We start from the raw sequence: 27,290 nt of genomic DNA, 5'->3' as shown, positions 1-27,290 counted from the left end.
GTTCCAGCTGGTCTCGGACCCCACTCATAGTGGTGGCCACACTCTGGACCCCTTTTTTTCTAACTTAGAAGGGGTTACAGTGGCCCCCCCCCTCCCCCTGACCTGGTCAGACCACTCACTCGTGACCATTCACTGTAGTCTTGATGAAGCCCCACTTAAGGTGCCACTGCGAGCCATGCCCAGACGGCGCTGGAGCAAATTAAAGGCGGAAGATCTCCACCGCCTTCTCACTGACGACCCACTGGGTGCAGTGGAGAACGTGGAGTCTGGTTATGACCATTTCTGCGGATGGGTAACCAGGGCCCTCGACTCCCTTATCCCGATGGTTTTCAGTAAGTGTGGCTCCCGCGCCCCCAGTCCCTGGTATGATGGCAATCTGAGGGCTCTGAAAAGTGTCTGCAGACGTGCAGAGAGAGACTGGAGGAAGAGGTATGACAGCAGTAAAAAAACCCTGTATATGGCTGCGGTCAAGTCTTATCACCGCGCGGTTTGTAGAACCCGGGCTGAATACTACGCTCTGGAGTTTCGCAATAGTGGGAATCCTGTTAAAACCATCTTTAAGGCCCTTAAAGACCTAGTGGCAAGGAAGCCGGCCGGTAACTCCATCAGCTCCAATACTCATTGTGAAGCGCTGGCGGCTTTCTTCCTGGAGAAGGTCCAGACCATATATAGGGCCTTCCCCTCCTCCACTGCACAAACCAGTATGGGGCCTCCCACCCGGTTGGATCAGGTGGTGCTAGACTCTCTCCCCTCTCTCTCTTTGGAGTCTTACACGGCCTTGGCTCTCCGAGTTAAGTCGGGGTCGCCGGACGACCCGCTCAAGCCACCTATGTTCAGAGACCAGGTTTTTGCTCGCCCGGTTTGCGACTTAATCAACACGTCGCTATCATCAGGCCAAGTGCCTTTGAAATGGAAGCATGCGGTAGTAATGCCCATTTTGAAAAAACCATCTCTCGACCCTACAAAATCGGAGAACTACCGCCCGATTTCACTTCTCCCGTGGCCAGCCAAACTCGCGGAGGCGCATGTCAACACCGCCCTCTCTGGTCATCTGTTGCGTGCCAACATTCTGGACGACACCCAGAATGGTTTTCGGGCTGGCCACAGTACGGAGACAGCACTGTTATCTATGGTCGAGCACCTTCGGGTAGTTCTGGATGCAGGTCAAACGGCGGCGCTTGTTTTGTTAGACCTAAGCGCCGCCTTTGACACGGTCTCCCATGACATTCTCCTGCAACGTCTTGAGGAGATAGGGGTTATCGGCACTGCACACCAGTGGTTCCGTTCGTTTCTCAGGGATCGTTCCTTCTGTGTGGCGTCCCCGCCCTACCAGTCCAAATGCCATCCTCTGTCTCTTGGGGTCCCACAGGGTTCCTCACTGAGCCCCACGTTGTTTAACATCTACGTGAGGCCGCTGGCTGAGGTTGTGAAGCTCTGTGGTATGACCATGGTGTCGTACGCAGATGACACCCAGCTAGCGGTCACGATCAGCGGGGACTCTGGGGTGGATGCCCCAAGATTCAGAGAAGGACTCAGGGCGGTGGCTGGTTGGATGACGTCCAACTGTCTCCAACTAAACGCCAAAAAAACGGAGGTGATGATCTTTGGGAAGCGGACGGACCTATGGGGAGATACTTGGTGGCCCTCTGAGCTGGGGCCGACCCCCACTCCGGTTGCGGAGATCAAAAATCTTGGTGTTTGGCTGGACCCTTCCCTCAACTTTGTTGGCCACACCAAAAGGACGGCGGCTTGCTGCTTCGGCATCCTGCGCAATCTGCGCCCTGTCCTTAAATACTTCGATGCCGCAACTCGTCAATTGGTGGTGCAAGCAACGGTTTTGGCACGGTTGGACTATGCCAGCTCCCTTTTTATAGGATTAAACCAGGCTGAGTTAACCCGACTTCAAAGAGTGCAGAACGCTGCGGCCAGAGCGATCATAGGTCTTCCTAGGTTTTGCTCGGCCGGTCAATCTTTGCGAGCCTTGCATTGGTTACCCGTTAGGCAGCGGATCCACTTTAAAGTTTTGTGCCTCTCCTTCAAAATTCTGAAGGGCCTATCACCTCCCTTACTGCACCAACTCTTGTGCCCTTACATCCCGGGCCGCACTCTGCGCTCGCTAGACCAAGAATTAGCGGTAGCCCCTCGGTTCAAACTCAGTCGGGTGGGGGGTCGCTCTTTTAAGGTGCGGGCAGCCGCACTCTGGAACGCTCTCCCTTTGAAACTCCGGACCTTTGGTGACCTGCTCTCCTTCCGCAAGGCCGCTAAAACTCATTTATTTTCTGAGCTTTGTTAAATCCTTCACTCCCCAATTTCTTAATAATTATTTCTGTTCCCCAGTTGTGTTGTGTTCGCCACCTTGTCGGTGCGCCGGGACGCTCCTTCGCTGGAGCAGCCGTGCGCAATACAAATAGCACTAACATAACATAACATAACATAACAGTGTGCTCCAAAATGCACCATCAGCTATATACTAAACCGCTACCGTGAATGGGTCTGGCTCATTTGCTACACTTCATTGTGTGAGGATTGGATTCACAATACCTATGAGTTCAGTGATGTAACACTGATGGCAACACACCAACTCTGAAAATTGTTCCATCACCACTGCCAGTCTTTGTTGGTATGGCATCTTTATTTTATTTGCTGGCCTGGTTTTGTCTTCATATGTACTTGTGTTCTTCTGAAAATGGATTGCTGTATGAAAGCTTGGGGCTGTGGCATACACAAAATTAAATGTATTGAGCCTTGTTGACATCGGGACAACTTGACACTTGGTCCAGAGTACTGAAGCAATGCTACCTTCTTTTCGGGCTTACAAAGTGTGTATACATCTCAAAATGATTTCTAGCAAAGTAATGTGAAATTGTCCTGTGTGGCACCCTGCATCAGTTTATATCTGTGTGAGCATTTCACTTTCTTTTAAAGTTCAAAATACATGCAAACTTGGGTTGGGATGTTACTGTGCTCTGATATGAGTTGTATGTGTGAGCCTCCAGCCTTCTCTTTGCTCTGGCGCATTTCTGCTCCACAGCCTTCTTGTTTGATTTCACATAACTACCTAATATTTAAGCATTGGCCGTGGTTTGGTGGTAAGGTAGTGTAGTCTGTTTCAGCTGGTAGTATTATTAGGTACTGGGTGCTAGTAGGTTTCTAGAAAGGTTGCCCTGGTATCCCTTCTCTCTCCATTCTAGTTCCCACAATGCTATTTGACTAGCTCTAGGGTCAGACTACACAACAACGTCAATGGGAGGTGCACGTGAGTTCTGGTTCCATGATGGGAGCAGCCATTTTTCTTCCACTCCTACAGTGCATTCGATCGAGAGGATGTCCCCCAGTTCAGGGCATGTGAGCTAAATCCTGACTCCCGGGGGTGACTATTATTTTGTCACGCTCGTGCATCTAAGGGGCTGCACAAGACCCACTGCACCTAAAATGAAGCAGCACCTGAGCAAGACGTCAGAGAACAGCCATCTTGAAGACATGCTTGAAAGAAAACACATCTGCCTTCTCTGTTAAGGAGCTGGTAGTGTACTGCAACCGCTTAGCAATGAATTACTATGTTATATTTGTTTAGAAAGCAATGCCGTGTCTAAAATGCTACAGCTGGGGTATCACCAACATGTACAATCTGCACCTTTGCCAATTAAATATCGATTGTGGACAAGCCATGAATCAAGGTAGCTAAATCACACTTTTCAATCATAATTTTCTAGATATGTCTATACATTCGGTATAAATCAGTTCTGGGTGGACTTCATCAGTATCTGTGTACCTTCCTATGTTCATTGTAAACTCAAAATAACAAATTAAGAAACTATACTGGCATTGGCACTGGTTGACTCAAAAAGAGTTTGAAAATAGCTCTTTCTATGGATTTTATACGGTTCAAGTCAAGTTCTCTGTTTGGACAATATCTGGCCCACATTGTTAGTCCTATTGACAGGAAAGTATATATTCAGTTCAGGTTAGGCTTTTTACAGTAAAAATCATAAAGGAAATATAGCCAATGTTCTGTTCATTTGCACAGCATACTCACACCTGACACACCTGGATTAGGTCAGTCTGCCTAATTATAGGTATAAGAAACCTAGCAACAGCCTAGAGAATCTTACAATCTTATACTAGACCCTTATATGTATGTGCTGTTGCAAAGTTTCTGGGTTGGATGTGGACTATATGACGTAAAGCGAGTAGTAGCTGTTCAGATGATTCGCTTTGCATTTCACATCCTGCACTTACCTAGTCTCATAGCCTTTTACTCTATCTAGTACTTTCTGCGGTGTTGAAGCGTTCTCTCTGCATGCTGCATTGTATATGAAAATGTGCAGTCCATCTAAGTATTTGCAATCTCTGTACTGGTTCTGTGCCAATAATCAATTCCCTAGTTAGGATTTTAAGTTGCGAAAGCTTTTTTTTTAATAGCTCACTGACACTTTATTATTAATGATTCTATGTGCTACTATATAGCGAATGCCTCTCTTACCTAAGATGTTTTATCTGATAATGATTTTTGTGGCTCTTGCCTATCTCAGATATTTTGCTTTTAATGTTTTGTTAACCCTTTGTAGGTTCGAGAGGGATTTTTTGCATGTTGCACTATATATGAAATATGCTAACCTGTGACGGCTATCTAAGCCAATGCCATTTGTGTATGGTTTGGTGCCAGTAACGATTTCCTCTGTCGGGTGCTCTAACCTGAGAATGTTCTGTTATCTGAATGTATCCACTTTATTAATAATGATTTTATGTGCTGATTTTTAGTGAATGTCACTCTCAGCTAAGTTGCTATAACTGATATGAGTTCTGCGGCTTATGTCTGATGTGATATTTTGTTTTAGTGCTCTGTACATTCTCTATTAGTCACAAGTGAGTACATTGCACTCTATATGAAATATGATAAGTGGTGCTGACTAAACTAGTTTATGTTATCTGTGAATGGTTTGGAGCCAAAAATATTCTCATTGATTTTTTTTTTTTTAGCTTGAGAACAGTTTGTTCCCCAGGGGCGTCTCCTCCGCTATGGTGGAGGAGCTTCGCCCCACTGCTTTTAAGCAGTGCACCGCAAAGTAAGGGAAACATAAAATGATAATAACTTTGAGTTATTATCATTTTATGTTTCCTGCTGCTTTGCGGGTGGGTGGACGAGGCTGCTCTGCTCTCGGAGCAGGGCAGGGGAGGAGTGGTTTGCCTACTCCTAAGTGTGCAATGACTGTTTGGTCGGTCTCTTGGGCCGCCAAAACCAGTCATCCGCACTTGGCCCGTTCACAATGCAGGCAGCATTACAACCTGTGTAGAGAACAAACCCAGGTCCCCATTCCCTGGTTGAGCGTCGAACCAGGATGCTAAAATCAATCACAACGCTGCATTGGAGCTTTGTGATTGGTCAGGGGAGCCTTTTCTGTGCTTCCTTTGTCTTGGTCTGACAAGGAGAGCAGGAGCAGAGATGCGTGACCGGAGCGGCAAGATAAGTGTTTTTTTTTTTAACCGTTTCTCACCACCTGCCAATAATGCCGGCCGCCACTGTCTCCAGCGAACACCACTAATAGTCAAGATGTCATGATTGGTATGAACTTTGAACTTTGTGGCCTCGCTTGTTCTATATATGGTATTTCTAATGTTTTATTCTTGCTGGGGTTTTTATGGATGTGTTCAATCCAAAATAAAATAAACATAATTTGATTGACTGATTGTAACTGGTCCTTGGTGAACATCACAAATATTTTTCCTTGGAAGTGATTATTTAACTATGTTCCCAATAAATAGCTTCTGGGTGGACCTCACACATACTTTTCTTCAGAACAGTAAAGCTCTACTCATTCTTGTTTATTCACTTCACGGTACATTTAACAATAAAATATCTATGTTGCTTATGTCTTTCATAGGGATGGGTCTTGCATCTACTGTACCTTTAGGAGCGTGTTATCTCTCTGCATTCCTTGTAAGCCAAATGTAGGTGAACATCACAAATATTTCCCTAGAAGCTGCTCTTAGTATTTGGCATCAGGGTAGAATCTACATATATTGGGCCCCTGAAATACAAATATGCTGCTAGGAACTGAGCATCCCTATATTTTACTTCTGCAAACACCTTAGCAGAAACCGAGAAGAAATCTACCTTCCTTTTAAGTAAAATAAGAGAGGACCTCCCCAAATGCTCTGGGATCTCAGCTTGGCATTTCCTTCAGATTTACATTGACTCTTCTAGATCACAAAATCTATGTCAGCTGAAGTATATTTGCTGCAATTACTAATATATCCAATGTGGCTAAAAAGAGTATAAAAACCCTGAATTTCCAGTTTTCTCTTCCCTCCATCGTATTCCACATCCTGCAATCCCAAGGATCGATAGGTTTCCCTTTTATTCTTCAGTCTACAAAGAATACATTAAGAACATCTTTGTGCTTACTTTAAAAGATACATTGTTAGACCTGGCATCCGTGGCGTGGTTTTCCCCTAGCTTTTAGCCTTTAACCCTCCTGTTGGCTGACTTTGTCTTTGCTGGTTTTAGGACTCTGCACACTTTACCACTGCTAACCAGTGCTAAAGTCCTTGTGCTCTCTCCTTAAAACATGGTAAATTTGGCCAAATTGGCATATTAAATTTACTTGTAAGTCCCAAGTAAAGTGCCACTACCAGTGCACAGGGCCTGCACATTAAATGTTACTGGTGGGCCTGCAACAATGATCGTGCCACCCACTTAAGTAGCACTTTAAACATGTCTCAGGTCTGCCAGTGCAGCCTGTGTGTGCACTTTTTAAACTGCCATGTCGACCTGGCAAAATAAACCTTTTCCCAGGCCCAAACCTACCTTTTTAATATATATGTCACCCCTTGGGTAGGCCCTAGACAGCCCAGAAGGCATGGCGCAGTGTATTTAGAGAGTGGGGTATGTACTTTTAAGTTTTACATGTCAAGGTGGTGTAAAGCTCTTGAATGTATTTTTCACTACACTACTGCAAGGTCTACATCTCCCATAGGCTAACATTGGATTTACCTTATTACATACAATAAGTGATAATTTCCTAAAGGGAGCAGGTGGCCAGTTGATGTTTGGTGTCTTTGGAATTGTAATGAAAAATCCTATCACATGATGAAGTTGAATTTTAAGGTACAATTTTGAAAATGGCACGTTTAGAGAGTTGCCATTTGCCTGCCGTAGCCATTTAGTGCCTGCAGCCTGTCTCTGGGTCACATGACTGGGTGTAGCTGACAGTTGGGCTTTGTGTATTCATCCTAGACAGCCACACACAAGAGATAGCTTAGGTGTGACTATATGGGCCATCACTGGCAGCATGGGAGGGTGGAGCTTGGCACAGTCCTGCTTACACTTGAATAGGCTGTGTCCTGCCTCCACACTAAGGGCTGCACACCCCTTGAAGTTAATTGGGAGCCGGGAAAGGGAAGACAGGATGCCTGTGAATGTTAAAGGGAAACACCTAGAAGCTTTTCCCACTTTAAAGAAAGACCCAGGTTTAAATAGTGGACCCCAGACAATCAACTCTTTAGTACACTTCTGGACCTGTGGATACTCTGCCAGGAAGATTGACTGCTGTGCGGCTGAAAGGACTACCACTCTGCTGCTCTGAATGAACTGCTGCCCTGATGTGCTGCCCTCTGTCCTGGGTGAGAAGTAATGGACCTGCATCTGTTAAAACCAAGGGCCCCAAGGTGACTCAAAGGGCTAGTTGGCTGGCCTCATGACTGTAGCCTCAGGGACAGAAGGTTCCAACAACCTTGAACCGAGCACCTCGACTCTGCTATCTGTGAGTCCTACCATGCCAAGCAGTGCCACCCAAGTGCTGGTCCCTTGGAAATGGACCTGCAAGTCCTCTGCCAGCACATCTGTGGACCCAGCAGAACTGGCACATCTCCTCTGCTGAGCGGCGTACGCCCAAGCAGAACTGACAAATCGCCTCTGTTGCTAGGGTTCACCCAACGCAAGGATTCCACATCGACCCCGCACCCTATATCGGAATCCCCGCCTGTACAAAGCTTTCCTGACGCAGGCCCTCGCTTCACAAATCTCTTGTCAATGGCAGCCTCAACGACGACACATGTTTTTGCAGCGTAGCCTCACAGCTACTCGGAACCAACGCTTCATCTGAACTGCGCAACGCATCCTCAATGCCGGACTTCAAACTGTAAGCCCTCATCGACAGGGTCCTTGATGATGACACAGGACCTTGCTTTGCAGCTCAGCCACTCCTTGGAACCGACGTAACGCTTCAGCTGTGCAATGCATCCCCACCGCGGGACCTCGCAACCCCTCGCAAACCAGGATTTAAGATACTCTTGTTTAGCTGGCCTAACTGGGTCCCTGTACCCAACCCGCACTCCATCGCATTTAGCCTGGACTTGTGACTTTGTCCTGGTGCAACGCAACCAGATATCCACAGTTGCCACTTTTTGCTTTTTTGACGCCATATGTACTGGAATCTTTTAACCTGCATATCTCCAGTTCCACTGATTTTATTTATGTTGTTTACATCTTGATTTATTTATTAAAATGTACTTTATTTTTCTAGATTGGTGTGGGATTTTTCCTTGTATGTGTTTCACTTTATTACTGTTTGAGATGCTACATAAATATTTTACACATTGCCTCAAAGTTAAACCTGACTGCTCGGTGCTAAGCTACCGAGGGATGAAACCAGGTTAAATTTGGGGTTTGCTTATGCCGCACTCTGAAAAGGATTGTAGTTCTTTCTTGAGTAGGGTTTCACCCCCCGATTTCTCACATACATTAATTGTGTATAGTCGAAAGATAAAGGGATCTTTTCCAAAGATAAATCCGTAAAAAGTTCTGTAAAAGCAATTTATTTTTACATTTTGATGCAATTTCTAAAATGAACTGCTACTCCTTTGAATCAAATTAATAATATATATTGTTTCATTCATTACCAAATTACCTTCCCTCTTGGTATCACTAATAATGTACATACCCATTTCCATTCAGTAGTCAATGTAATCAGATAAGAACTGCAATGTGCTAACACTGCACACTTCCTATTGCTGCTTGTGCCTTAACAGTCCTCATTAAACGCTCAATACTTTTTTTGTAGTTTTATATAGCTCGAACTCGACCCGAAGATACTGGAGCGCTTTACATGAACACCAGTTGTATTACAGACAGACACATTCATTTTTAGGCACAGAGATCTTAAGTGATTTGCCCAGAATCAAAGGATGTTGAACCTCCTGCCGAGAAGTTGGCTGCTCTAGCTGTTAAGTCACATCCTGGTCAATGCTATCATGCAATGTTTATGCTGCATACAAAGCCCCCAATGAAGTATCTGCTTCAAACAAAATACATCAGACAGAACTCCACACAGGCCTCCATCACAGCATAGACATTCCATGTAGTGTGCTCTCATTGTGCACGCTATAGCTCTAAGCACTAACAAAAAGGATGGATAGTACAATCCTGACCACATCTGAAAGAACACCACACATACATCTAGTTCAATATAATAGGGTAGTACTGTGCTCTTAAGAGCACTAACCACTTGGAAGGCCCACCAGAGCCGGACTGGCCATACTGGGCATTGGGTATTTCCCCAGAAGGTTGGAAGAGTGGGGACCAGTTTTACAGTGGTGGGGGCGTTTTTTTTATGGGAGGGGTGATTTTGCAGGTGTGCTGCAATATCGGCCCCCAGTAACAAAAGCAGCAAGCTAGCATTTCCAAACTCCCAGGGCCAGGCAGTGCTTCCTCCAAGTAATTCAAAAAAGGAGCTCAAGAGGGAAAGAATGCCAGAACACCCTCCACTCAATAATTATTTTAACAACAAAGAACTGGCACACATAGGCACCCTTCACTTTGGTCAGGATTGGGAAGAGGAAAGATAATTTTATCAAAAAACCTCCATCACCTATGTAATATCTTGGTGTAACCCACTCCAGAGTGTCTCACACTCTAAAAAATCAAGAAAACAGATAGAGTCAAAGAGTGAACAGTCAGTACTTCAAGAAAGTTTGCTTAATATAGTTTACACATACCACCAACTTTCAATGTATATGTGTAAAAAATGTGTAGAAAAAGAGAAAGTATCTCACGTGCGCACCACCAGAGGAGCTACTGGCAGGTTCTCACCATCTTGCCCACGTTTGTTTCATCATTGATTACTTTCTCACAACAGAGTGATGTGTCCAGTGAAGAAGAAAGTAAAGTTGAAAAAGAAAACGTGTGTCCCCGTGAAAAACAAAGACCCAAGAGGTCTCAAAATCAAAAAATAAAAAGTAAAAAGGAATAGACTCGCAGGTACTATCCTCCTTTATTCCAGATTGGGAGTCTATCCCACGTTTAAAAACACAGCATGTTGTATACCATTTTAATGACGGCCAACATGTTTCATTGCCAATTTATTTGTGGCAAATTCATCAGGGCTAACGAGGTCAACAATCACCTCCCTGGACAAACAACATCAAGAAGAGACTGACAGACACAAAGAAAACAAGGAAGTTTAGTTCAGAAAGGAAATGTCCACACACAGGCTCTCTTCAGTATAATTAGAATTCAATTCCTTAGAAAAGAACTCATCATTAATCCTATGATTTCATCATACAATATTTACCTAATGGTTGCTATGGGCCCACATATTATGTAGGCCAGTTTGAGGAACATCATCTGTACCAGCTCTCGAATCCCTTCCAGAGGCATATTGCCTCTGGAAGAGATACATCGATGACGTCCTGTGTATCTGGTCAGGTTCACATCATCTGCTCTGTGAATTTCTAGACTGGTTGAATACCAGGGATGCGTGTTTGAAGTTCACATGGCAGATAAGTAGTGACAGTGCTACCTATCTCGATCTTGATATTGGTGTGGTGAACAACAAACTTAATACAACAGTGCATCAAAAACCAACTGACAAGAATTCCTTGCTACATTATCAATCATTCCACCCCAGGGCGTTGAGGGATAATCTTCCGGTGGGCCAATTCTTGAGGTACTGCAGGAATTGCTCTTCAACATCTGAGTACTTGCAACAATCTGAGGTCCTTAGTGAGAGACTGGCTCAGCGAGCTTATCCCAAGAAAATTGTCACCAGAGCACGAAAGAGGGCCCATAATACTCCCAGAAATGCACTCCTTGAAAGAAATTATAAGGAATCCAGGGATTGTTTGCCAGTGGTACTCATGTTTGATCCTTTATCTACTAAGATAGGAAAGTAATAAGGAAGCATTGGTCACTGTTGTCTACTAGTGACTTTCAAATGCCGCATCCGAGATTCGCGTTCAAACGAACGCAGAATTTGAAGGACAGATTGGTCCATACTAGACCAGTACATAGCAATATGAATACAACTAACCCTCCGGGTCATTACCCGTGTGGTGGGTGCTCGGTCTGTGAATTAACAGAGAAGACAACTGAAATCCAGCTGTTGAATGGGAGAACATGGTTTCTTCATCAGTTCAGTAACTGTAATACATCAAGCGTGATTTACAAACTGACCTGCCCCTGTGGATTACATTATATAGGTTTGACATCCAGGAAGGTGAAAGTGCGAATACAAGAACATCTTAGCACAATTAGGGCAGGCAAGCTTACAACACGCTTGGTACAACACTACAGAGATCATCCACATAATTATAAATCATTAAAATGGGTGGTTGTGGAAAAGGTAGTGGGTGATGCAGGCAGTATGGAGAAGAGACTTGCTGTGAAGGAAGCACGCTGGATTTATTTAGAAAAGGCAGATACACTTAGCCTTAATGACCAGATTGAGTGGAACAGGGTCAGTAGGTGATTGGTTATTGACAGGGTTTAATTGCGCCCGGCGGGGCCTGCACAGTATTATGTTGGCTGTGTTCCCCCGGACATAGATTGTTAGCTGGGATTTCCTTTTCCTTGTATGACCAGTAGTATTGTAGCTGTGTGCCCATGGCCCCAAACTTTGTACTGATGAGCTCTGTATATGGCATCCTGAACCTGGACTAGAAAGACTGAGGGCCCTTTTCATTATTCATTATTGACAGGATGTGGCACAGATATGCGTTTTTCTATTTCTGTGTCTAAATAGATCTATTGTCTCGTTTGAGAAATGAGACCAATAAATGTGGTGGGTGTGTGACCTGTTTGAGTTGCGATTATGTTGAGAGTCTGACCCAATGCGGATATAATTGATGGAGGGTTCCAATATTATCCACTAGTGAGAACATGAGTCATAGATTCGCCTTTCCCTATTTTTTGCGCCTATATGTACCTTGTTGCTCGCTTGAGAAAAAGAAAATAGAAAACGTACTGATCACATAAAAAACTGGAATTGTTTTTTTAGTATAAAAAAATTGTGTCTATATGATTATGACATAATTAGGAGCGATTGCCTGGCTTGGTATTGTGAGCCTCGATGAAAAATTGGTTTTGACAAAACTGCACTGCAGTTAATAAAAACTTCTTGTGCAGTCAGTTTTTGTTGCACTCGCCTACCATTCAAAGATGGCTCCCGCTTTGGTTGCCCAAGATGATTGTTTTCTCTTTGGTCACGTAACCTCGCGAGACGAGAGTTCTGATGCTTGAAGTAGGTGCGCGGCGAGGGTTCGAATTGCTGCTGGGTTGAGTTACCGCCCAGTTTTGAAAGAGTGCGGTAAGAGTATGTGTGGTGAGAGCGTCTTAACTGTAAGGAGAATAATCAGAGAAACTATGCATAACGTGATATTCCGTATGTATAATTGAGTGTCGAGTTGACATCAGCAAATTGTTGATATTAGAGATGCGGTGCCAGCAAAAGAGTTGCGTATGCTTTTATGTGGGATGGATTGTCCCTGCAGACACTTTTGGTCAGTACATTAGGTTGTGTTGAAGACCATTTGGGTGCTCGGATGCACGATATGTGCACTATAGAAATGAGTGGCGATTAAGTTACATTAGCGCTTGGACGGAACCGATGTGTAGCGTTTTTATTCTGATGCATTTATGTGTTTGGGGAAGGTGGAGATCTCCTGTGACACTGCATTACTTGGGCAGTAGTTAGGACACTAAAGAGGGGTCCGTTTGTAGGTCCACCTTGTGATGTGAGAATGAATATATCAGGAAGTCTGCTAAATACGGGGCGGGCTGCTGATTATATTTTATGGTTTTTCCCACAGGCGCAAGCATTAGCAACGACAGTGCTTTTGTAAGAGACGAAAATTGTATATGATACACGTCCCTCCGACTTGGTGGGAGCTGGTATGTGGGCCCATAGCTCCCATTAGGTAAATATTGTATGAGGAAATCATAGGATTAATGATGAGTTCTTTTTTAAGGAATTGAATTCTAATTATACTGAAGAGAGCCTGTGTGTGGACATTTCCTTTCTGAACTAAACTTCCTTGTTTTCTTTGTGTCTGTCAGTCTCTTCTTGATGTTGTTTGTCCAGGGAGGTGATTGTTGACCTCGTTAGCCCTGATGAATTTGCCACAAATAAATTGGCAATGAAACATGTTGGCCGTCATTAAAATGGTATACAACATGCTGTGTTTTTAAACGTGGGATAGACTCCCAATCTGGAATAAAGGAGGATAATACCTGCGAGTCTATTCCTTTTTCCTTTTTATTTTTTGATCTTGAGACCTCTTGGGTCTTTGTTTTTCACGGGGGACACAAGTTTTCTTTTTTAACTTTACTTTCTTCTTCACTGGACACATCACTCTGTTGTGAGAAAGTTATCAATGATGAAACAAACGTGGGCAAGCTGGTGAGAACCTGCCAGTAGCTCCTCTGGTGGTGCGCACGTGAGATACTTTCTCTTTTTCTACACATATACATTGAAAGTTGGTGGTATGTGTAAAGTAAATTAAGCAAACTTTCTTGAAGTACTGACTGTTCACTCTTTGATTCTATCTGTTTTCTTGATTTTTTAGAGTATGAGGCACGCTGGAGTGGGTTACACCAAGATATTACATAGGTGATGGAGGTTTTTTGATAAAATTATCTTTCCTCTTCCCAATCCTGACCAAAGTGAAGGGTGCCTATGTGTGCCAGTTCTTTGTTGTTAAAATAAGTGCTTCCTCCAAGGCTAGTCCGAGAAACTTGCTAGGGCTGCTTTAGGTTCACAGTCCGGCCCAGAGGACCAAACACAACATCGAACACAAAACACTTGTAAGAACACTGCCCACATATCCAATGCAGAAACAATATGATTTAAAGTTGAGCATGGCTGTGTTCATTACATCAATCACCTTCTTGAAATACCACTTGCAAAACTACAATACACCGCAGCATTAGACAGAACTCCTAAGACCCATCAAACACAGTTCGGTCGGCTAAATCAGTAGACGGCTGTGATAATCTCCTTAATATAACCCTCTAACTCCAAATAACTTTAAAAGATATACACCGATTATGCACCCACACAAGGCAAAACAGCAAGTCTGCAATGGTATATTTTAAACCAAGGTCAGAATGTACCTACATTGTGTTAGCTCAGCGAGGTCATACTAATCGCAGAACGTGTGCTACACAAATGACTCTTAACATTACATCATTAAAAAAAATCATACAAGTCCATTCCACTTCTGAAAGCAGTAAAAAGAACATTTTCCTTTATAGAACCTGCTTTATGACATCTTCTGAAAGCCACTCACATATGAACACTTCTTTCTGTGTTCCTCAGTGCACAAAGATTTCCTTCTAAGTGCACCTGGTATACAAACATCTTTTTATAAAAGCATGCATGGTCTAAGAGATTATTATGGCAACCTATTACTCTTAAGAACAATCCCTTTTTAGGTCTCGCCTAGCGACGCAGCACATGCGCTGTGCGCCTTAGCGAGATCTATTGTTTTCGGTCTCTTGGCCGAAGGGGGACAGGAGATGTGCACGCACGGCTGGACAGGCGATGTGCACGTGTACGGCTCCCGTCGTTTGAGCATAAAGCGCGCATGGCGCCCTTTCACTTTTCTAGTGTATGCGCCCAGGCAGGCGATGTGCAGATGTACGGCTCCCGCCGTTTTAGCATAACAGGAGATGTGCACGTGTGCGGCTCGCAGCGTTAGCACAACTCTTGCTCGCTCGCTCCCGCCTCCCAGTCTCCATGGGGCCCTGTTGGGCTTTGAACACTGTTGTCTTAAACCAACTCTATGTCTTAAACCACGGAGGCCGGGGCCATAGCTCTCACAGGCATGGGGCGCCCCCTTGCCCAACAGGGTGGCGGGTGTCGTCAGGTCATGGCCAGGGGGGCCAAGCCCCTTCACAACTCCGGGAGCACAGCACACTTCAGCATCGGCTCACCATGGTGGTCATGAGTCAGGCCGCACACGCACTCCGGATCTTGGTCCCTCGAGCACCGCTTCTCCGCAGTCCACTGTAGCCCCAGGGATTTCAAAACGTAGCCCATGGTATGCGGTGATCGGGACACGCTGTGTGAGATGCGCACCAACGTGTCTCCGAGGAAGCTGGATTGCCGTAAGAAGCCTTCCGACCCCCTTGCACAGTAGAGTAACTGCTTTCTTTTGCACAATGTTTAATTATTTAATTAATTGTCCTGTTACGCTACGCTTGGTGCGCGCGCGGCTAATCTTAGACTGCAATCGTAACTTTGGCTTCCTTCCGTTCATTTTCGTTGCGCTGTGCGTGACATGTGCACCACCCTCCCACCATGCACCCACCCTTAACCCCTTCTTCCCTTTTGCTTCTCAGCCCCCCTCCCCCGCCCCCTCGTCAGCACACAGGGAGTGTGTTATTTTCATTACACAGCAGTGTAGAGCGAGCGTTTTCAATTTATATTTAAAGAGCCTCACATCGAGTCTCTCTTCCAGAGCCCCTCCCTTCCACCCCTCACAACATTCACAAGCCATACATTAAACAAGGTACATTTTAGCTGCTATTTGCTCAGCCCGTGTTTTAGTAATGATTGCTTTTGCTCTGTTTTAACACTATTTTTTGTTCTTGTTTTATTTTCAGCGTGCCATGCGCGCTTTCAGTTTTGTTTTCCTTTAACAATAGCAGCGGATGCCGCCACTCCACTAGTAGGAGGGCTGAGTTTTTTAAGTTTGAGGAGCGAGTAAGAGAAATGGGTTGAATGTTATAGTGGGAGCTATGGCTTGTGGGAACTGGTGTAATGGTCAGGGCTGCTTTGGTTCCACTAGCGGGTCACATCACAACCCTGCACAACTGCTATAATGTGTTAGAAAAGTCTACACTGCATTGCAGTCTTCGATCACACTGGTGACTTCAGTGGACACATCGGGTGAGCGGTGCACAGAAGCGTGCACAGAGCCTGCTCACACCTGCACTGTTGTATATGAAGAGAAGAGGGATTTATTATCGCCTCTTATATCGTGCTGAAAAAGCCTGCCAAGCGCCTTCTCTGCTGTAAACTCTTGCTCGCTCTTCCCCTATCTCTCTCTCTCCTTTACATTCTTCCTCCCCTGTCCTTCCCCTGTAATGACCAATAATTTTGCCACATCTCTCTTCCTGCTCTGATGGCTGAGACGGAGCTCAGAAACTCTCCATTCTCAGTTTTGGTCCGTGGTTAATCTCAGCCACTGATAACTCCTCTGGGCTGCAATACAGTCCATCCGTTTTTTGGTTACTGTGCCTTTACAAACTGGGAAAAACATAATCAAATCAACCCCGGTCCCTCTCGAACAGGAAGAGTCCAGTCCGAACTGCCAGGCTTGTCCCTTCTCACCCGTTTTGCTTAGTTGTTGGGCCTTACCAATGAGGTCCAGTGCGAGCCCTAGGCACTCTGAGCTAAGTGACCCATATCTGCCTTTACCCGTCGCACTTTGGACGTGTCACCTAAAAAACAGATGGGTAGAAATGCTTGAATTAAGCTCAGCCACATTTCAGTACATCGTATTCTCTCTCTGAACTTTAGCACAATAAACTCCGTATTGTAAAAATATTTTCTTAACTGGCTTTCCAGGCTGTTTCTGTGTTTAACAGTTTGCTATCAATATCAGCAGTTGTTTATGGTGAGAGGTATACAGTGTTTGCCTTTGCATGCTCTTACCAGGACTTTATAGACGTAAAGCTCAGTGATTTAAGTGCTGAGCTATTCAGCTAACCTGCAAGTAAAAGTTCAAGTATGTGAAAGACCCATTCCGCCATTAATCCGAGGTTGGTAAAATATGAACTGTTGAGTTGGGTGATACTGACACCTGTTATTTCACAGTACTAACAAACTGGTGAAGAAAGCAGGCCATGAGCATCAATCCAGTACTCAATGCGGATAGTATTCTTAATATATCAAAAAAAACAACCTCCTCTGCTTTCCAGCAAGTTCGTGGGTTATAGAATTCTCTAAGGCGCATATAGAGTATCTGTGTAAACATGAAACTACATTAAAAGAAACAGTAACCTTTGGGATTCTAATGAACCCGTTCTTAAGCTGTAGATCTAACCTTTGTTTAGGAGTAAAATTGTAAAATTAATAATAGTCAATCGCCCTAAAATATTGTTACAGAAAAGGCACAACTCAAGCAAGAAGAATAAGATATATCCTTTTCAATCCAAAAACAGACTAACATGTCCACTGATCAAATTAATTTCATGATTTCCCCATACTAATTCACAACTAATCCTTTCTTTGGTTCTGAAGTAGCGTGCTGCTCGCCTAAAAGAGCTTAGACACCTCATCAGGAGTAGCAAGCACTTTATAAATGCTTTGTACTTAAAGTCCTTGCTTACGAGAAGCAAGACTAGCAGTAAAAGAGGCGCAGTTACTGCCAGCCTGGCTTCTTGCAAGCAATGACTATAAGTACAAAGTGCGTGTTTAAGCACTTATTGTGGCCTTTCGAAACAAATAAAGAACATGCATTTCCATTTACAATGCCAATAGCTCAAACTCTGGTAAATGCGAGACCTATTGCATTGCAAATGCTTGTTAAGAGCCACTGTTAGGGGAACTGTCCCCTCGTTGCAAATTGCTTTGCTGTCGTCATGGCATGGACCAAGATATATAAATGACACAAATCAATTAATAAAAATAAACAGCATGCAATGTAAGAGCTTTTCCCTTGTCAACCCCTGTGCTACAGGAGCTTCCCCTGAAATGACACCTATTTAAGGAAAGTAGTCTATTTGAGAGCAGCTCTTATGGCATGCATTGATGCATGCATTTCTTTAAGGGTTTGTTAAGCGTGGACCAGGCCTGTCCCGTCCGGACCTGCACTGCTCCTGCATGCAGCGCCTCTCAGTCCACCCAGGAGCTGACCAGGCTCTCACCTGCTAGGGCCTCGGTGAACAGCACGCTCATCTCCGTCCTGCTGCTCAGCATGCGGATGTAGGACTCGGCCGCACAGCGGACTGCGCACGAGCTCATGGTCGGCAGTGGTTCGTCCGTCTGTAGGGGGAGCTGGTCTGTGCAGCCGTCCTGGCCCGCCGCTGGAGCGCCACGAGACTGAACAGCCACCGCGATGCCATAAATCCACCAGAGCCAATGCAGGGTCATCTCGGACGACGGAGTGTCAAGGCAGGTGCACGCCGCGCGACCAGCCCATGGCATTGGCAGCTACACCCCGCAGGGCAGGACGGCAGTGCCAGGTGCTGTGGAAACAACTCTACGCAGCTCCGCTCTCGTCAGCTCTCCTTTTGAATTAATTACAGGGCCAAATCCTGCGGGGCCGGGGAGGGGCCTTGTTACTTTTTTTAGAAGCTAGTGGAGCGGTCCCGTGCCATCAACGAGCGGGCAAAGGCTGCGCTGCTGGCGGCCATATTGTGCAAGGCTTCAAATAATCCCTCTGCCTGGGAATTAGTGGTCGCATGCCAGGGCTCGCGCAGCAAAGGCCGTGCCAACGAAAAGAGTTAACTGTTCCCAGGCCACGAAATGAGCGTGCAGGAGCGGGCCTCGTGAAAAGATACAACGTGGTCAAGCTGGCCAGGAGCCCCCAGCCCTTCCTTCTCCTTCCACGCACGTTCTCAACATGGTTTGTGCTCTCTTGGAGCTATTTATTTTATCCATGCTTTTTATGTATTGCTCTCTGCAACCTACTGGCTGTGCCAGCCTTGGGACTGGAGCGCCAATATTCGAAGGGGTGCAGCTGGGAGCTGCCTGACTTAGTGCCATGCAAACACAGCTCATCCGTCCCACTTGGTCTCACTCTAGTCCCGTTAAAGACTGTAATCAGCCCTTAATGTACCACACTGTCATTTTTAGCACCCTATCCACCCCATGCCCTCCTCCCATCTTCCTCATACCTCCAATGACAAGGGATCTTGAAGGGGCCCCCATACAACGTGCATGGGGGGCAGCTCAGGATTTAATCGGGAACTTTCAGACAAGAGTACTGTGCTGAGTGGGGCCCCTGCAGCTCGGTGGCCCCCCTGCACAGCTGCGGGGACCTGTGTTACACCACTGCATACATCCTGCCATCACATCGACCCCTGTCCCCTCCCCCACAACAAACACCAGATTTTCTTTCTGCCCAGGGAGCTGTCCCGGACAATATGATTTAGGGCCGGCCCACCTAGCCTACTGGTACTTCAGCACTCCTTGAATCAGGGGTGCAACTAGACCCGAACTTCGGGGGTGGGGGTTGTACTAAACAGAGGTGGTGGGGCTACAATTTCGGACACTGGGGGTCGGGTACGTTTGGAAGGCCAATAGCTCCGGGTTTAATGTGCTAATGTACGGAGAAGGCATATGTGCATGCCTCTTCTTTCCTGCTTTAGCACAATAAAGACAGATCTTAAATCTTCACCAATGCATTCCCCTGAGACACCAAGCACTGATATAGCTCAGAGAGTGTTCACCAGACCTACGAGCAACAGATGTCTGCAAGATCGTTGGTGCCAAGTGAGTCCTGTGCATGTCTGACAAAGTAGTGTAGCAAGGATGCCATGGTGCAAGCAGGGCAAATGGCCCCTTTGAATGCTGGTGTGGTAGTAAACACAGCAATTATCAGTGTCCAATGGGCCCCTCAGGGCTCTGGACTTCTTTGCCACTGCACCTGCTCCACCAATGGTAGCTACGCCCCTAGTCTGACGCACAGAAAAGAAAGCACTGAAGGTTTACTGGAAAAGTGTCTTATCTGATTAAAAGGAGCATGAACTGCATAATGATAAAATGCTTCCAAGGAACAAGAAGATGTGTGTGGGAGGAATCTCCCAATGTAATATAGCATATTACTACACATGCTATTACATCGCCTTCTATTACAACGCGGTCGTTACAACGACGTGGTTGTTAGAACACAATGCCTTTACATCGCAAGTCATTAGATCGACTTGCTGTAGGGGGCGCGCTGAATTTAGGAATAGTATAATTTACTATTCCAACTCCAGCGTGCGCAACAGTAGGGAACGTGTTGGAATGGTAAATTATACTATTTCTTAGGTTAGAGCACCCCCTACAGCAAGTTGATCTAATGACTTGCTATGTAAAGGTATCGTGTTCTAACAGCGCGGTTGTTGCAACGACCGTGTTGTAAAAGGAACGCAATGTAATGGCAGCGTTGTAAATGCTGTTTCCCTCCCAATGTGCCCAAGATAGTGCTTCCATAGATACTGAGAAGTAGACTTGGGGTGTAAAGAATAAACCAGGATAAAGAGTATTGTGGGGAACTTCTATCTGGCTTTCACAAAATGAAGGGGGCTCACCAATAGCTCAACAGGAAGGAGTACAACAGAGAATGATAAGAGGGATACCTATTCAAAGCTAAAAGCATGCATTTATTGGTATTTCTAAACCATGGACCAGCCCAAATGTAAATGTAGTGCATTTATATAGCGCTCCGCACACCCCCAAAAGGGTCTCTCAGGCGCTGTGCACATACCGCTGTGGAACCCTTCCTGGCCTTTCCCTGTGAAGTGCCCACTCCTGGGCACCCCCAAGGTGAAGCCAGGCATCCTAGCACTTTTGGGGCCGTTGTGGAGATTAAGCAAGCTATTGCCCAGAGTTGCAGAGTGGGACCCATGATTAGAATAGGCACCGAGGCGAGAATTATCAGGTCCGGGGAAATTGAGCCCAAGACCCGCCGAGGTGGGAATCAAACCCTGGTCCGGGCCAGACCTCTGCATCAGGGTCTGCCGCTCTAACCATTGAGCCACACTTCTCCACCCCAAGAGCAACAGAGCGTTGCACTTTATGAGAGGCGATAGAAAATGATACAACATTGTATTCATCAAGTGGTGACTTAAATCTTATAGTAGTATCTCACACATTTACATTTTACTCACATTATGATTAAGTGATTTCCTACAACTGCAGGATTTTCAGTCAATGCCAAGCTGGATGCCTAGGCAGGGCCGGACTGGGAACCAATACCGGCCCTGGCAAAGTGCTCGGCCGGCCCCCCCAGGGCTTGGGGGAGCCGCCGAGCTCTTTGCCAGGGCCGGTTTTCGGCCGATTTAGTTACAGGGCCGATTTTGCAGCCATGTTGCAAAAACGGCCCTGTAACAAAAACGGCCCCCAGGGGCACAAAACCGGCCCCCACCCGTGCAGCGCACCGGCCCTGTGCCTAGGTCCTCAGATTGACAGCTTAGAAACTAGGCCACACCTCCTCCCTTATTTGATGAATTAGCACTTTAAAAAAAACTTCAAACATTTGATTTCACCACTCGTTGTAAACCCTCATGTTCTGTTGATGTTTTAACATAGCCGTTAGGCTGTATTCTTTATGCTGTCGACTGAGTGCAAATTATTTTGGTTGTGTTATATGTGGGTAGCACCTAAATGAATTGTCTCTTGTTTAAGGTTCAATTTTATCTATATACATCTACACAATGGTTAAAAGTTAAGTACATACAGAGGATACATAACGGGTAACTGTGTAATCTGGTTCAATTTTGTCACTGAGGGATTTTGGTGATATCTTTGCCTTGTGGTTTGTAAATGTCACCAGAAGCCCGACATTACATATTTTTTATATCACAAGCGGTTTTATTCAAAGGGCAGCTAACAATGGGCATTAACTGGAATTAAAATATTGAGGTTTTGTTTCCCTGTCATAAATAGATTCTTGATAAACCAATAGGGAATGATGAGATCAATGGATTTATGCAAAGCATATTTATTGTTTTCAGCCAAACAAGCCATAACAATTAAAATTCAATATACAACTCAATTTGTCATCAACAATTCCACAGTAAAATACTACAGTGTAATTTATAGTCCTTTAAGAGCTGTATAGTTATTTTAAGATCATCTTAGCTCCTATACAAACAAGCACTGGCATAGCCAATAGGTCTCGCCTTTGGGACCTTACAAGTATTTAGTTATGAAGCACAATATCCTTACTGCAGCAACATTAACTGTTGCATGGCTAAACACTTATAAGGTCCCAAAGGCGAGACCTAATGGCTATGCAACCGGGCCTGGCTCAGTCATTTGTCCTGATTGGGCCTAGTCCTCGACAGATATGTTCAGCGCCCGTTACAAAGAATGGACGTTTGATCCGCAGGTCTGTGCGCAGATTGGGCAGAGATAGGGAGTTTGCGGCGAGTGTTTACCCTGCACTTTAGCGTGCAGTAATGCCTCTTGTCTTGAGCAGCCCATCCTGGGGGCGCAGGAGCCTGTCCTCAGGGTGCAACTACGCTGCACATAAGACAAGGCCTGGATTGACTGAGGGTGGTGTCCGTTCGTGCGGAGTTGTGCATTGTGCACCTGCGCCTTTTTCATGGAAGGAAAATAGCTGCAGTGCTCTGCGTCATACAAGTGCCTGCGCAAAACATTACTAAAAAACTCACCAGAGTTATGGCCATCTAAGAATCATGTAAAAAATACTCGTGGAAATGCCGTTTTATTTGTATACTGCATAAGGTCGGTTACAACTTTAACACCGTGTAATGGAGAATAATGTGCGAAAAGTCTTTTGCGGGCATTTTTTTTGGATGTCATTCCCATTCACCGCGCTGTTCTGTGCATACAGATTCCTGCAGGGGCTGAGTCATGAAAATGTGCGTGGGCGCACAGCTCTGCGCACGGTTTTAAAGCACCGCTCTGTCTAAAACACGTACTCCTACCTAAATCACAATGTAGCACAGCTCAGAAAAGGAAGGCAACCACTGGTCCCTGCTATGCTATCTGCAATTACCACACACTCAAAAGTATGTCCTCTGCATTTGTGTAGCAGGAGGAAAGTATCATTCAGGGCTGCTGGTAAGAATGCAAAACACTGGGCAATCGAGGTGTGGCAATAAACTACGAACAAGCAGGCGCTTAACCCACTGGACTAAAGTTAAAAGAAATACGTGCAAGCATTGGCCGTGCGGCAAAGCGAAAGTGATCGCAGGGACGCGCTCTGTGGTGGGGGAGGGGCAGAGGGAATGAGGGTACAAGGGCGCTAGGAAGACGTGGTGATGCACTGAAAAATACAACTCACCCATGCAGCACGTCAAGCCCACTGCCCACAGGACCCGCGCCGGGCTCATGGTAGTGTAGTGCAGGGAAGTCGATAGAAGCGATGAGGGAGGAGGCTCAGAAGTGACTTGAGGGTGAACATGGAACAAACAGAGATTGTCGAAGCTGACGAGAAGGGCGGGGGAAAAGGAGGGGGTAGTGAGGGGGTAGTGCAAGCAGAGGTGACGAGAAGGGCGGGGGGAGAAGGGAGGGGGGAGAAGGGAGGGGGTAGTGCAAGCAGAGGAGCCTGAATAAAGCTGACGAGGAGGGAGGGGGGAGAAGGGAGTGCGAGCAGAAGAGCCATTAGAACAAGGCTTAATGAGATGAGAAAGGCAGATGGCGGCTGCGCGCCTTCACGCGCACATGCACGCAAACGTTAGGCCAGGAAAAGCTTGTGGGTAGCACTTTGAAAAGCCCCTTACTAAAAGTCGAGCAAGCAGCGCATGCGCTGCTCTAGGCTCGACATAAAAAGGTAGCTCTTGTTTCTCACACGCATAAGAATATCTACCACTCTTTCCTTTGATACAATATAAAACAGTAGGTTTAAAAGACAAGCAACCTTTTTGCTAGCCAATCATTTTGTCACTACACATACTTTCAACAGTTATACCCATGGCATAACTCGCTAACCTTGGCAAACAAGCTAATAAATACTTAATGTATAAATAGTGTATATAAATGCTTGCATACTAACTTAATCTATGCAACTCAAACATTAAAAGATTGTCTAACTTGCCATTCGACATTCAATTTTAAAAGTGTGACTGATCTTTGTTTCCATGCTGCGTAGATGTAGTATGAAATGGCCATTATAATAGCTCTGTCATCAGTTCTTCTACCGAGAGCCTCTGCCTCTTTGCAAGTTCTTATATTAAATGTTAGAAAGATTGGTCGCAGATAATGTCTACGGATGCGTTAAGTGAAGTGACACAGCAAATAAAAGTGTATTAGCGTTTCACAGCATCCAAGGGAGCATGGTCACTGCTACATTCCATCATCTGGTGATTTCAACTAGCTTTTAGTCACAAAAGCCACTGGTAGAGTACCTAATCTGAATTTAAGATAAAGGGCTCTTTTTCCTGCCGGATAATTGTCGTCAAGACAATCAATTAAATCCACATCTTGATCAAAAGAAAAATAATGCTTTGATAAGGTACCTAGGTGGCTCATGTTGATTAGTTGTTTATAGTGCACACATCGAGGCTATCCTTTGTGATCGTTTCAGGATGGTGCCAATATTTAAGCCAATACTAGTCAGAATGTCTGACAAATGAGCAAACCATGGTAGCTTTTGATAGTCTTGCTGCTTCATAATATCGTGCAATGTAAGTCTATATGATTTTAGACCGAATGCGAAACCAATATCTTAGGGGAACCAGTGCAATATAGTCCTCAATTTTTACTATACGAAATCCGTCCTCAAAAGGCAACATTGGTGTACCAGGCCCCTGTTGTAGAAAACGTCGAATTAAATTATTTTCAGTAATTTGTATTTCAGTGCTTTTCTTGTAACCTCAGACCTCAGTGCCATATGTACAAGCAGACCTTGCTTACATTTTATACGCTAGAATTGCTGATTTCACTGAATGTTTGTCCAGTGAAATTACAAACCTCAGTACCACTCCAGCTTGCTATGCCAATATGATTGTACTTTTTGATTGCTGCTGGGACCACTTAAGTTTATCATCCAGTCGAATCCCAAGATAATCGTAAGAGGATACTTTTTGCAAAGGTGTTTTGTAAACCTTAAAAGTGACTCACAGTTCTTGCTTTCGATTTAAGATCATATATTTCGTTTTATCAACGTTAATAGGCAATTTCCTTGCTGTACAGAAGGACTCAAATTCTTCCAGAATACGATGCATTGATATCTCCATTCTGGCTAACAATACTGCATTGTCTGCAAAAGAGCAGATTTGGAATATAGTCGTTGCCTATTTTTGGTACATCCAAATTAAGGGTTTTTAAGAGCTGTAACAATGTCATTTATGTAGCAGTTAAAAAGTGTTGGAGCTAAGACACAGTCCTGTTTTACACCTCGCTCAATTGGTATTTCAGTTGTATATTCCCCTCTTGTGCTGTATCTGATTCTTGTGGTGTTACCAGAATACAGGGCAATTCAGAGCTTCAAAATGTCATCAGGGATGCTCATTCTGATGAAGATTTGCCATAACGTGGGATGATCAACGCTATCAAAGGCTGTTTGGAGATCCACAAAGACCAGGTAGAGTGGAGAATTTTTAAAGGCGTGTATATTTAGAACAAATTAGATTCAGTCTAAAGACCTTATGTGCTGTGCCCTGGCCCCTCCTGACCCCAGCTAGATATGGTGTTATCAAATCCAAGTCTTCCAGCCACTGATATAAGCTGGATAAGAGTAATTTTCCAAAATGTTTGCCCACGCCATCAAGTAATGAAATCGGGCGATAATTAGTAACAAGATCTCTCTCTGGTCTTTTTTGTGAATAGGCATGATTATTGATTTCCGCCATGAGTGTGGGACATCTCTTAGGGTCCAGATGGTATTAAAAGTTTGAGTTAGAACTGGAGACCAAAGAGTTAACTGGTTGAGAAAGACATCTGATAGAATTTTATCCGGGCCAGCCGCTTTATGAGGCTTTTGCACCTTGACTGCTTGCTCAACTTCCTCTGCAGGGAATTGTTGCTTTTGCCCTCTAGTCATAGAGTTTACTGGAGGTGTAAAAAATGTCATGGATGTCTGTCTGCTTTCTGAATTCCATTTCTGATCTCCACCTCCCTTGTTCCCACTGGAACTTTGGTTATCAGCTATTGGTAGTTGACAGTGCGATTCTGGAGTAACGGGCCGTTATACTGGGACTCAGCATCGTTTTTGGTCTAAACAAATTTGAGGGCTAATTTTACAGAAACACAATTAGTTTGATGCTATCTTTCCAGAGTTGTTTGTACCAATAACTCCACAAACTTGTGCATTTGAAACTGTTGTTGCTCCACATTATTCACTGGTGCATCTAATATCATGGTATGTAATGTTGTCCATTTTGAACTAGTAGTATGAATGTGTATTTCCCTGCTATCTTTCTAGCCTGATAATATATTTTCCTATTTGAATTTAGAGTTACATTATGACCTGTTATGATTCAAGTAGAATTTGACTCGTAAAGGCAAGGTCCCGCATTTTTCAAAAGCAAAAGCAATGGGTCATGATCACTTTGGAGCCTGCTAGTTACAATTTTAGATCGGTTTTTGCACCCAAAAACGCCACTTAAAAACAGGTGTTGAAAAGGAGTAATTAATTTATTTCTCCTAACTTTCCCACTTTGGATGTGTACTACACAGTACATCACACATCCGATGTAGGAAACGTTTTAAACTTATACAAAGCATAGTATATTGTTCAAAGGTGTCTTTGTGTGCCTGGCAGCCTAATTGTGTGCCACTGCTATGGAGAGAGCAGGATTGTATCATAACTTTGTAAAGATGGCATATTTCAGATCTCTCACAGCAAAGCAGCAGCTTTGAGTGCTGCTCTGCGTTGTGTGAAAGTTTCGATAATCTGGGCATTAGTCTCTTTCCCTCTCACACTTTAACTCACATTCTCTCACATGTTCACTCTCACTCATACTTATTCCCACTCACTATTACTCACACACAAACATATTCATGCTCACTGGGTCTCATTTTCACTTATTAACACACTTACACACATTCACCTATTTTGGGCCCTAGTGCAACTGCACCTGCTGCACCATTGATAGCTACACCCACAACTCACTTCCACTCCCTCTCAAACCTCCAATCAATCCCTTGTTCACTCGTCCTAACACGTATTCTCCTTCACTCACTCACTCGTGCTCACATTCACTTATTCATACACACACTCAAACTCAGATACTCACTTTCACTCTCATTGAAACAAGTTTTTAAAGACAGAGAAGGGTTCTTATGCATACAGAGGCAGTGGAGCTCTGCTACAAACAGACCACATCATCTTGTAGAGCAGAACTCACTCATTAGCAGAAAGAGCTGAGTTCCAGCCCAGATGCA

General features: G+C 44.8%; 1 protein-coding gene across 1 annotated transcript in view; it reads right to left on the bottom strand.

Moving 5' to 3' along the window:
- Window positions 1-18,536, bottom strand: part of LOC146798646 (uncharacterized) — a 172,492-nt gene extending 153,956 nt beyond the window's left edge. Inside the window, exon 1 of the mRNA XM_085625966.1 lies at window positions 18,152-18,536. Coding sequence (XP_085482092.1) covers window positions 18,152-18,431 — 280 coding nt within the window. The 5' untranslated portion in view covers window positions 18,432-18,536. The remainder of the gene's footprint in view (window positions 1-18,151) is intronic.
- Window positions 18,537-27,290: the final 8,754 nt, after the last annotated feature.

The sequence above is a fragment of the Triturus cristatus genome, chromosome 9, assembly GCF_964204655.1.
Source record: "Triturus cristatus chromosome 9, aTriCri1.1, whole genome shotgun sequence".
Lineage (NCBI taxonomy): Eukaryota > Metazoa > Chordata > Amphibia > Caudata > Salamandridae > Triturus > Triturus cristatus.
The sequence above is the reverse complement of the archived record's forward strand: the minus strand, read 5'-3'. Positions and strand labels throughout refer to the sequence as shown.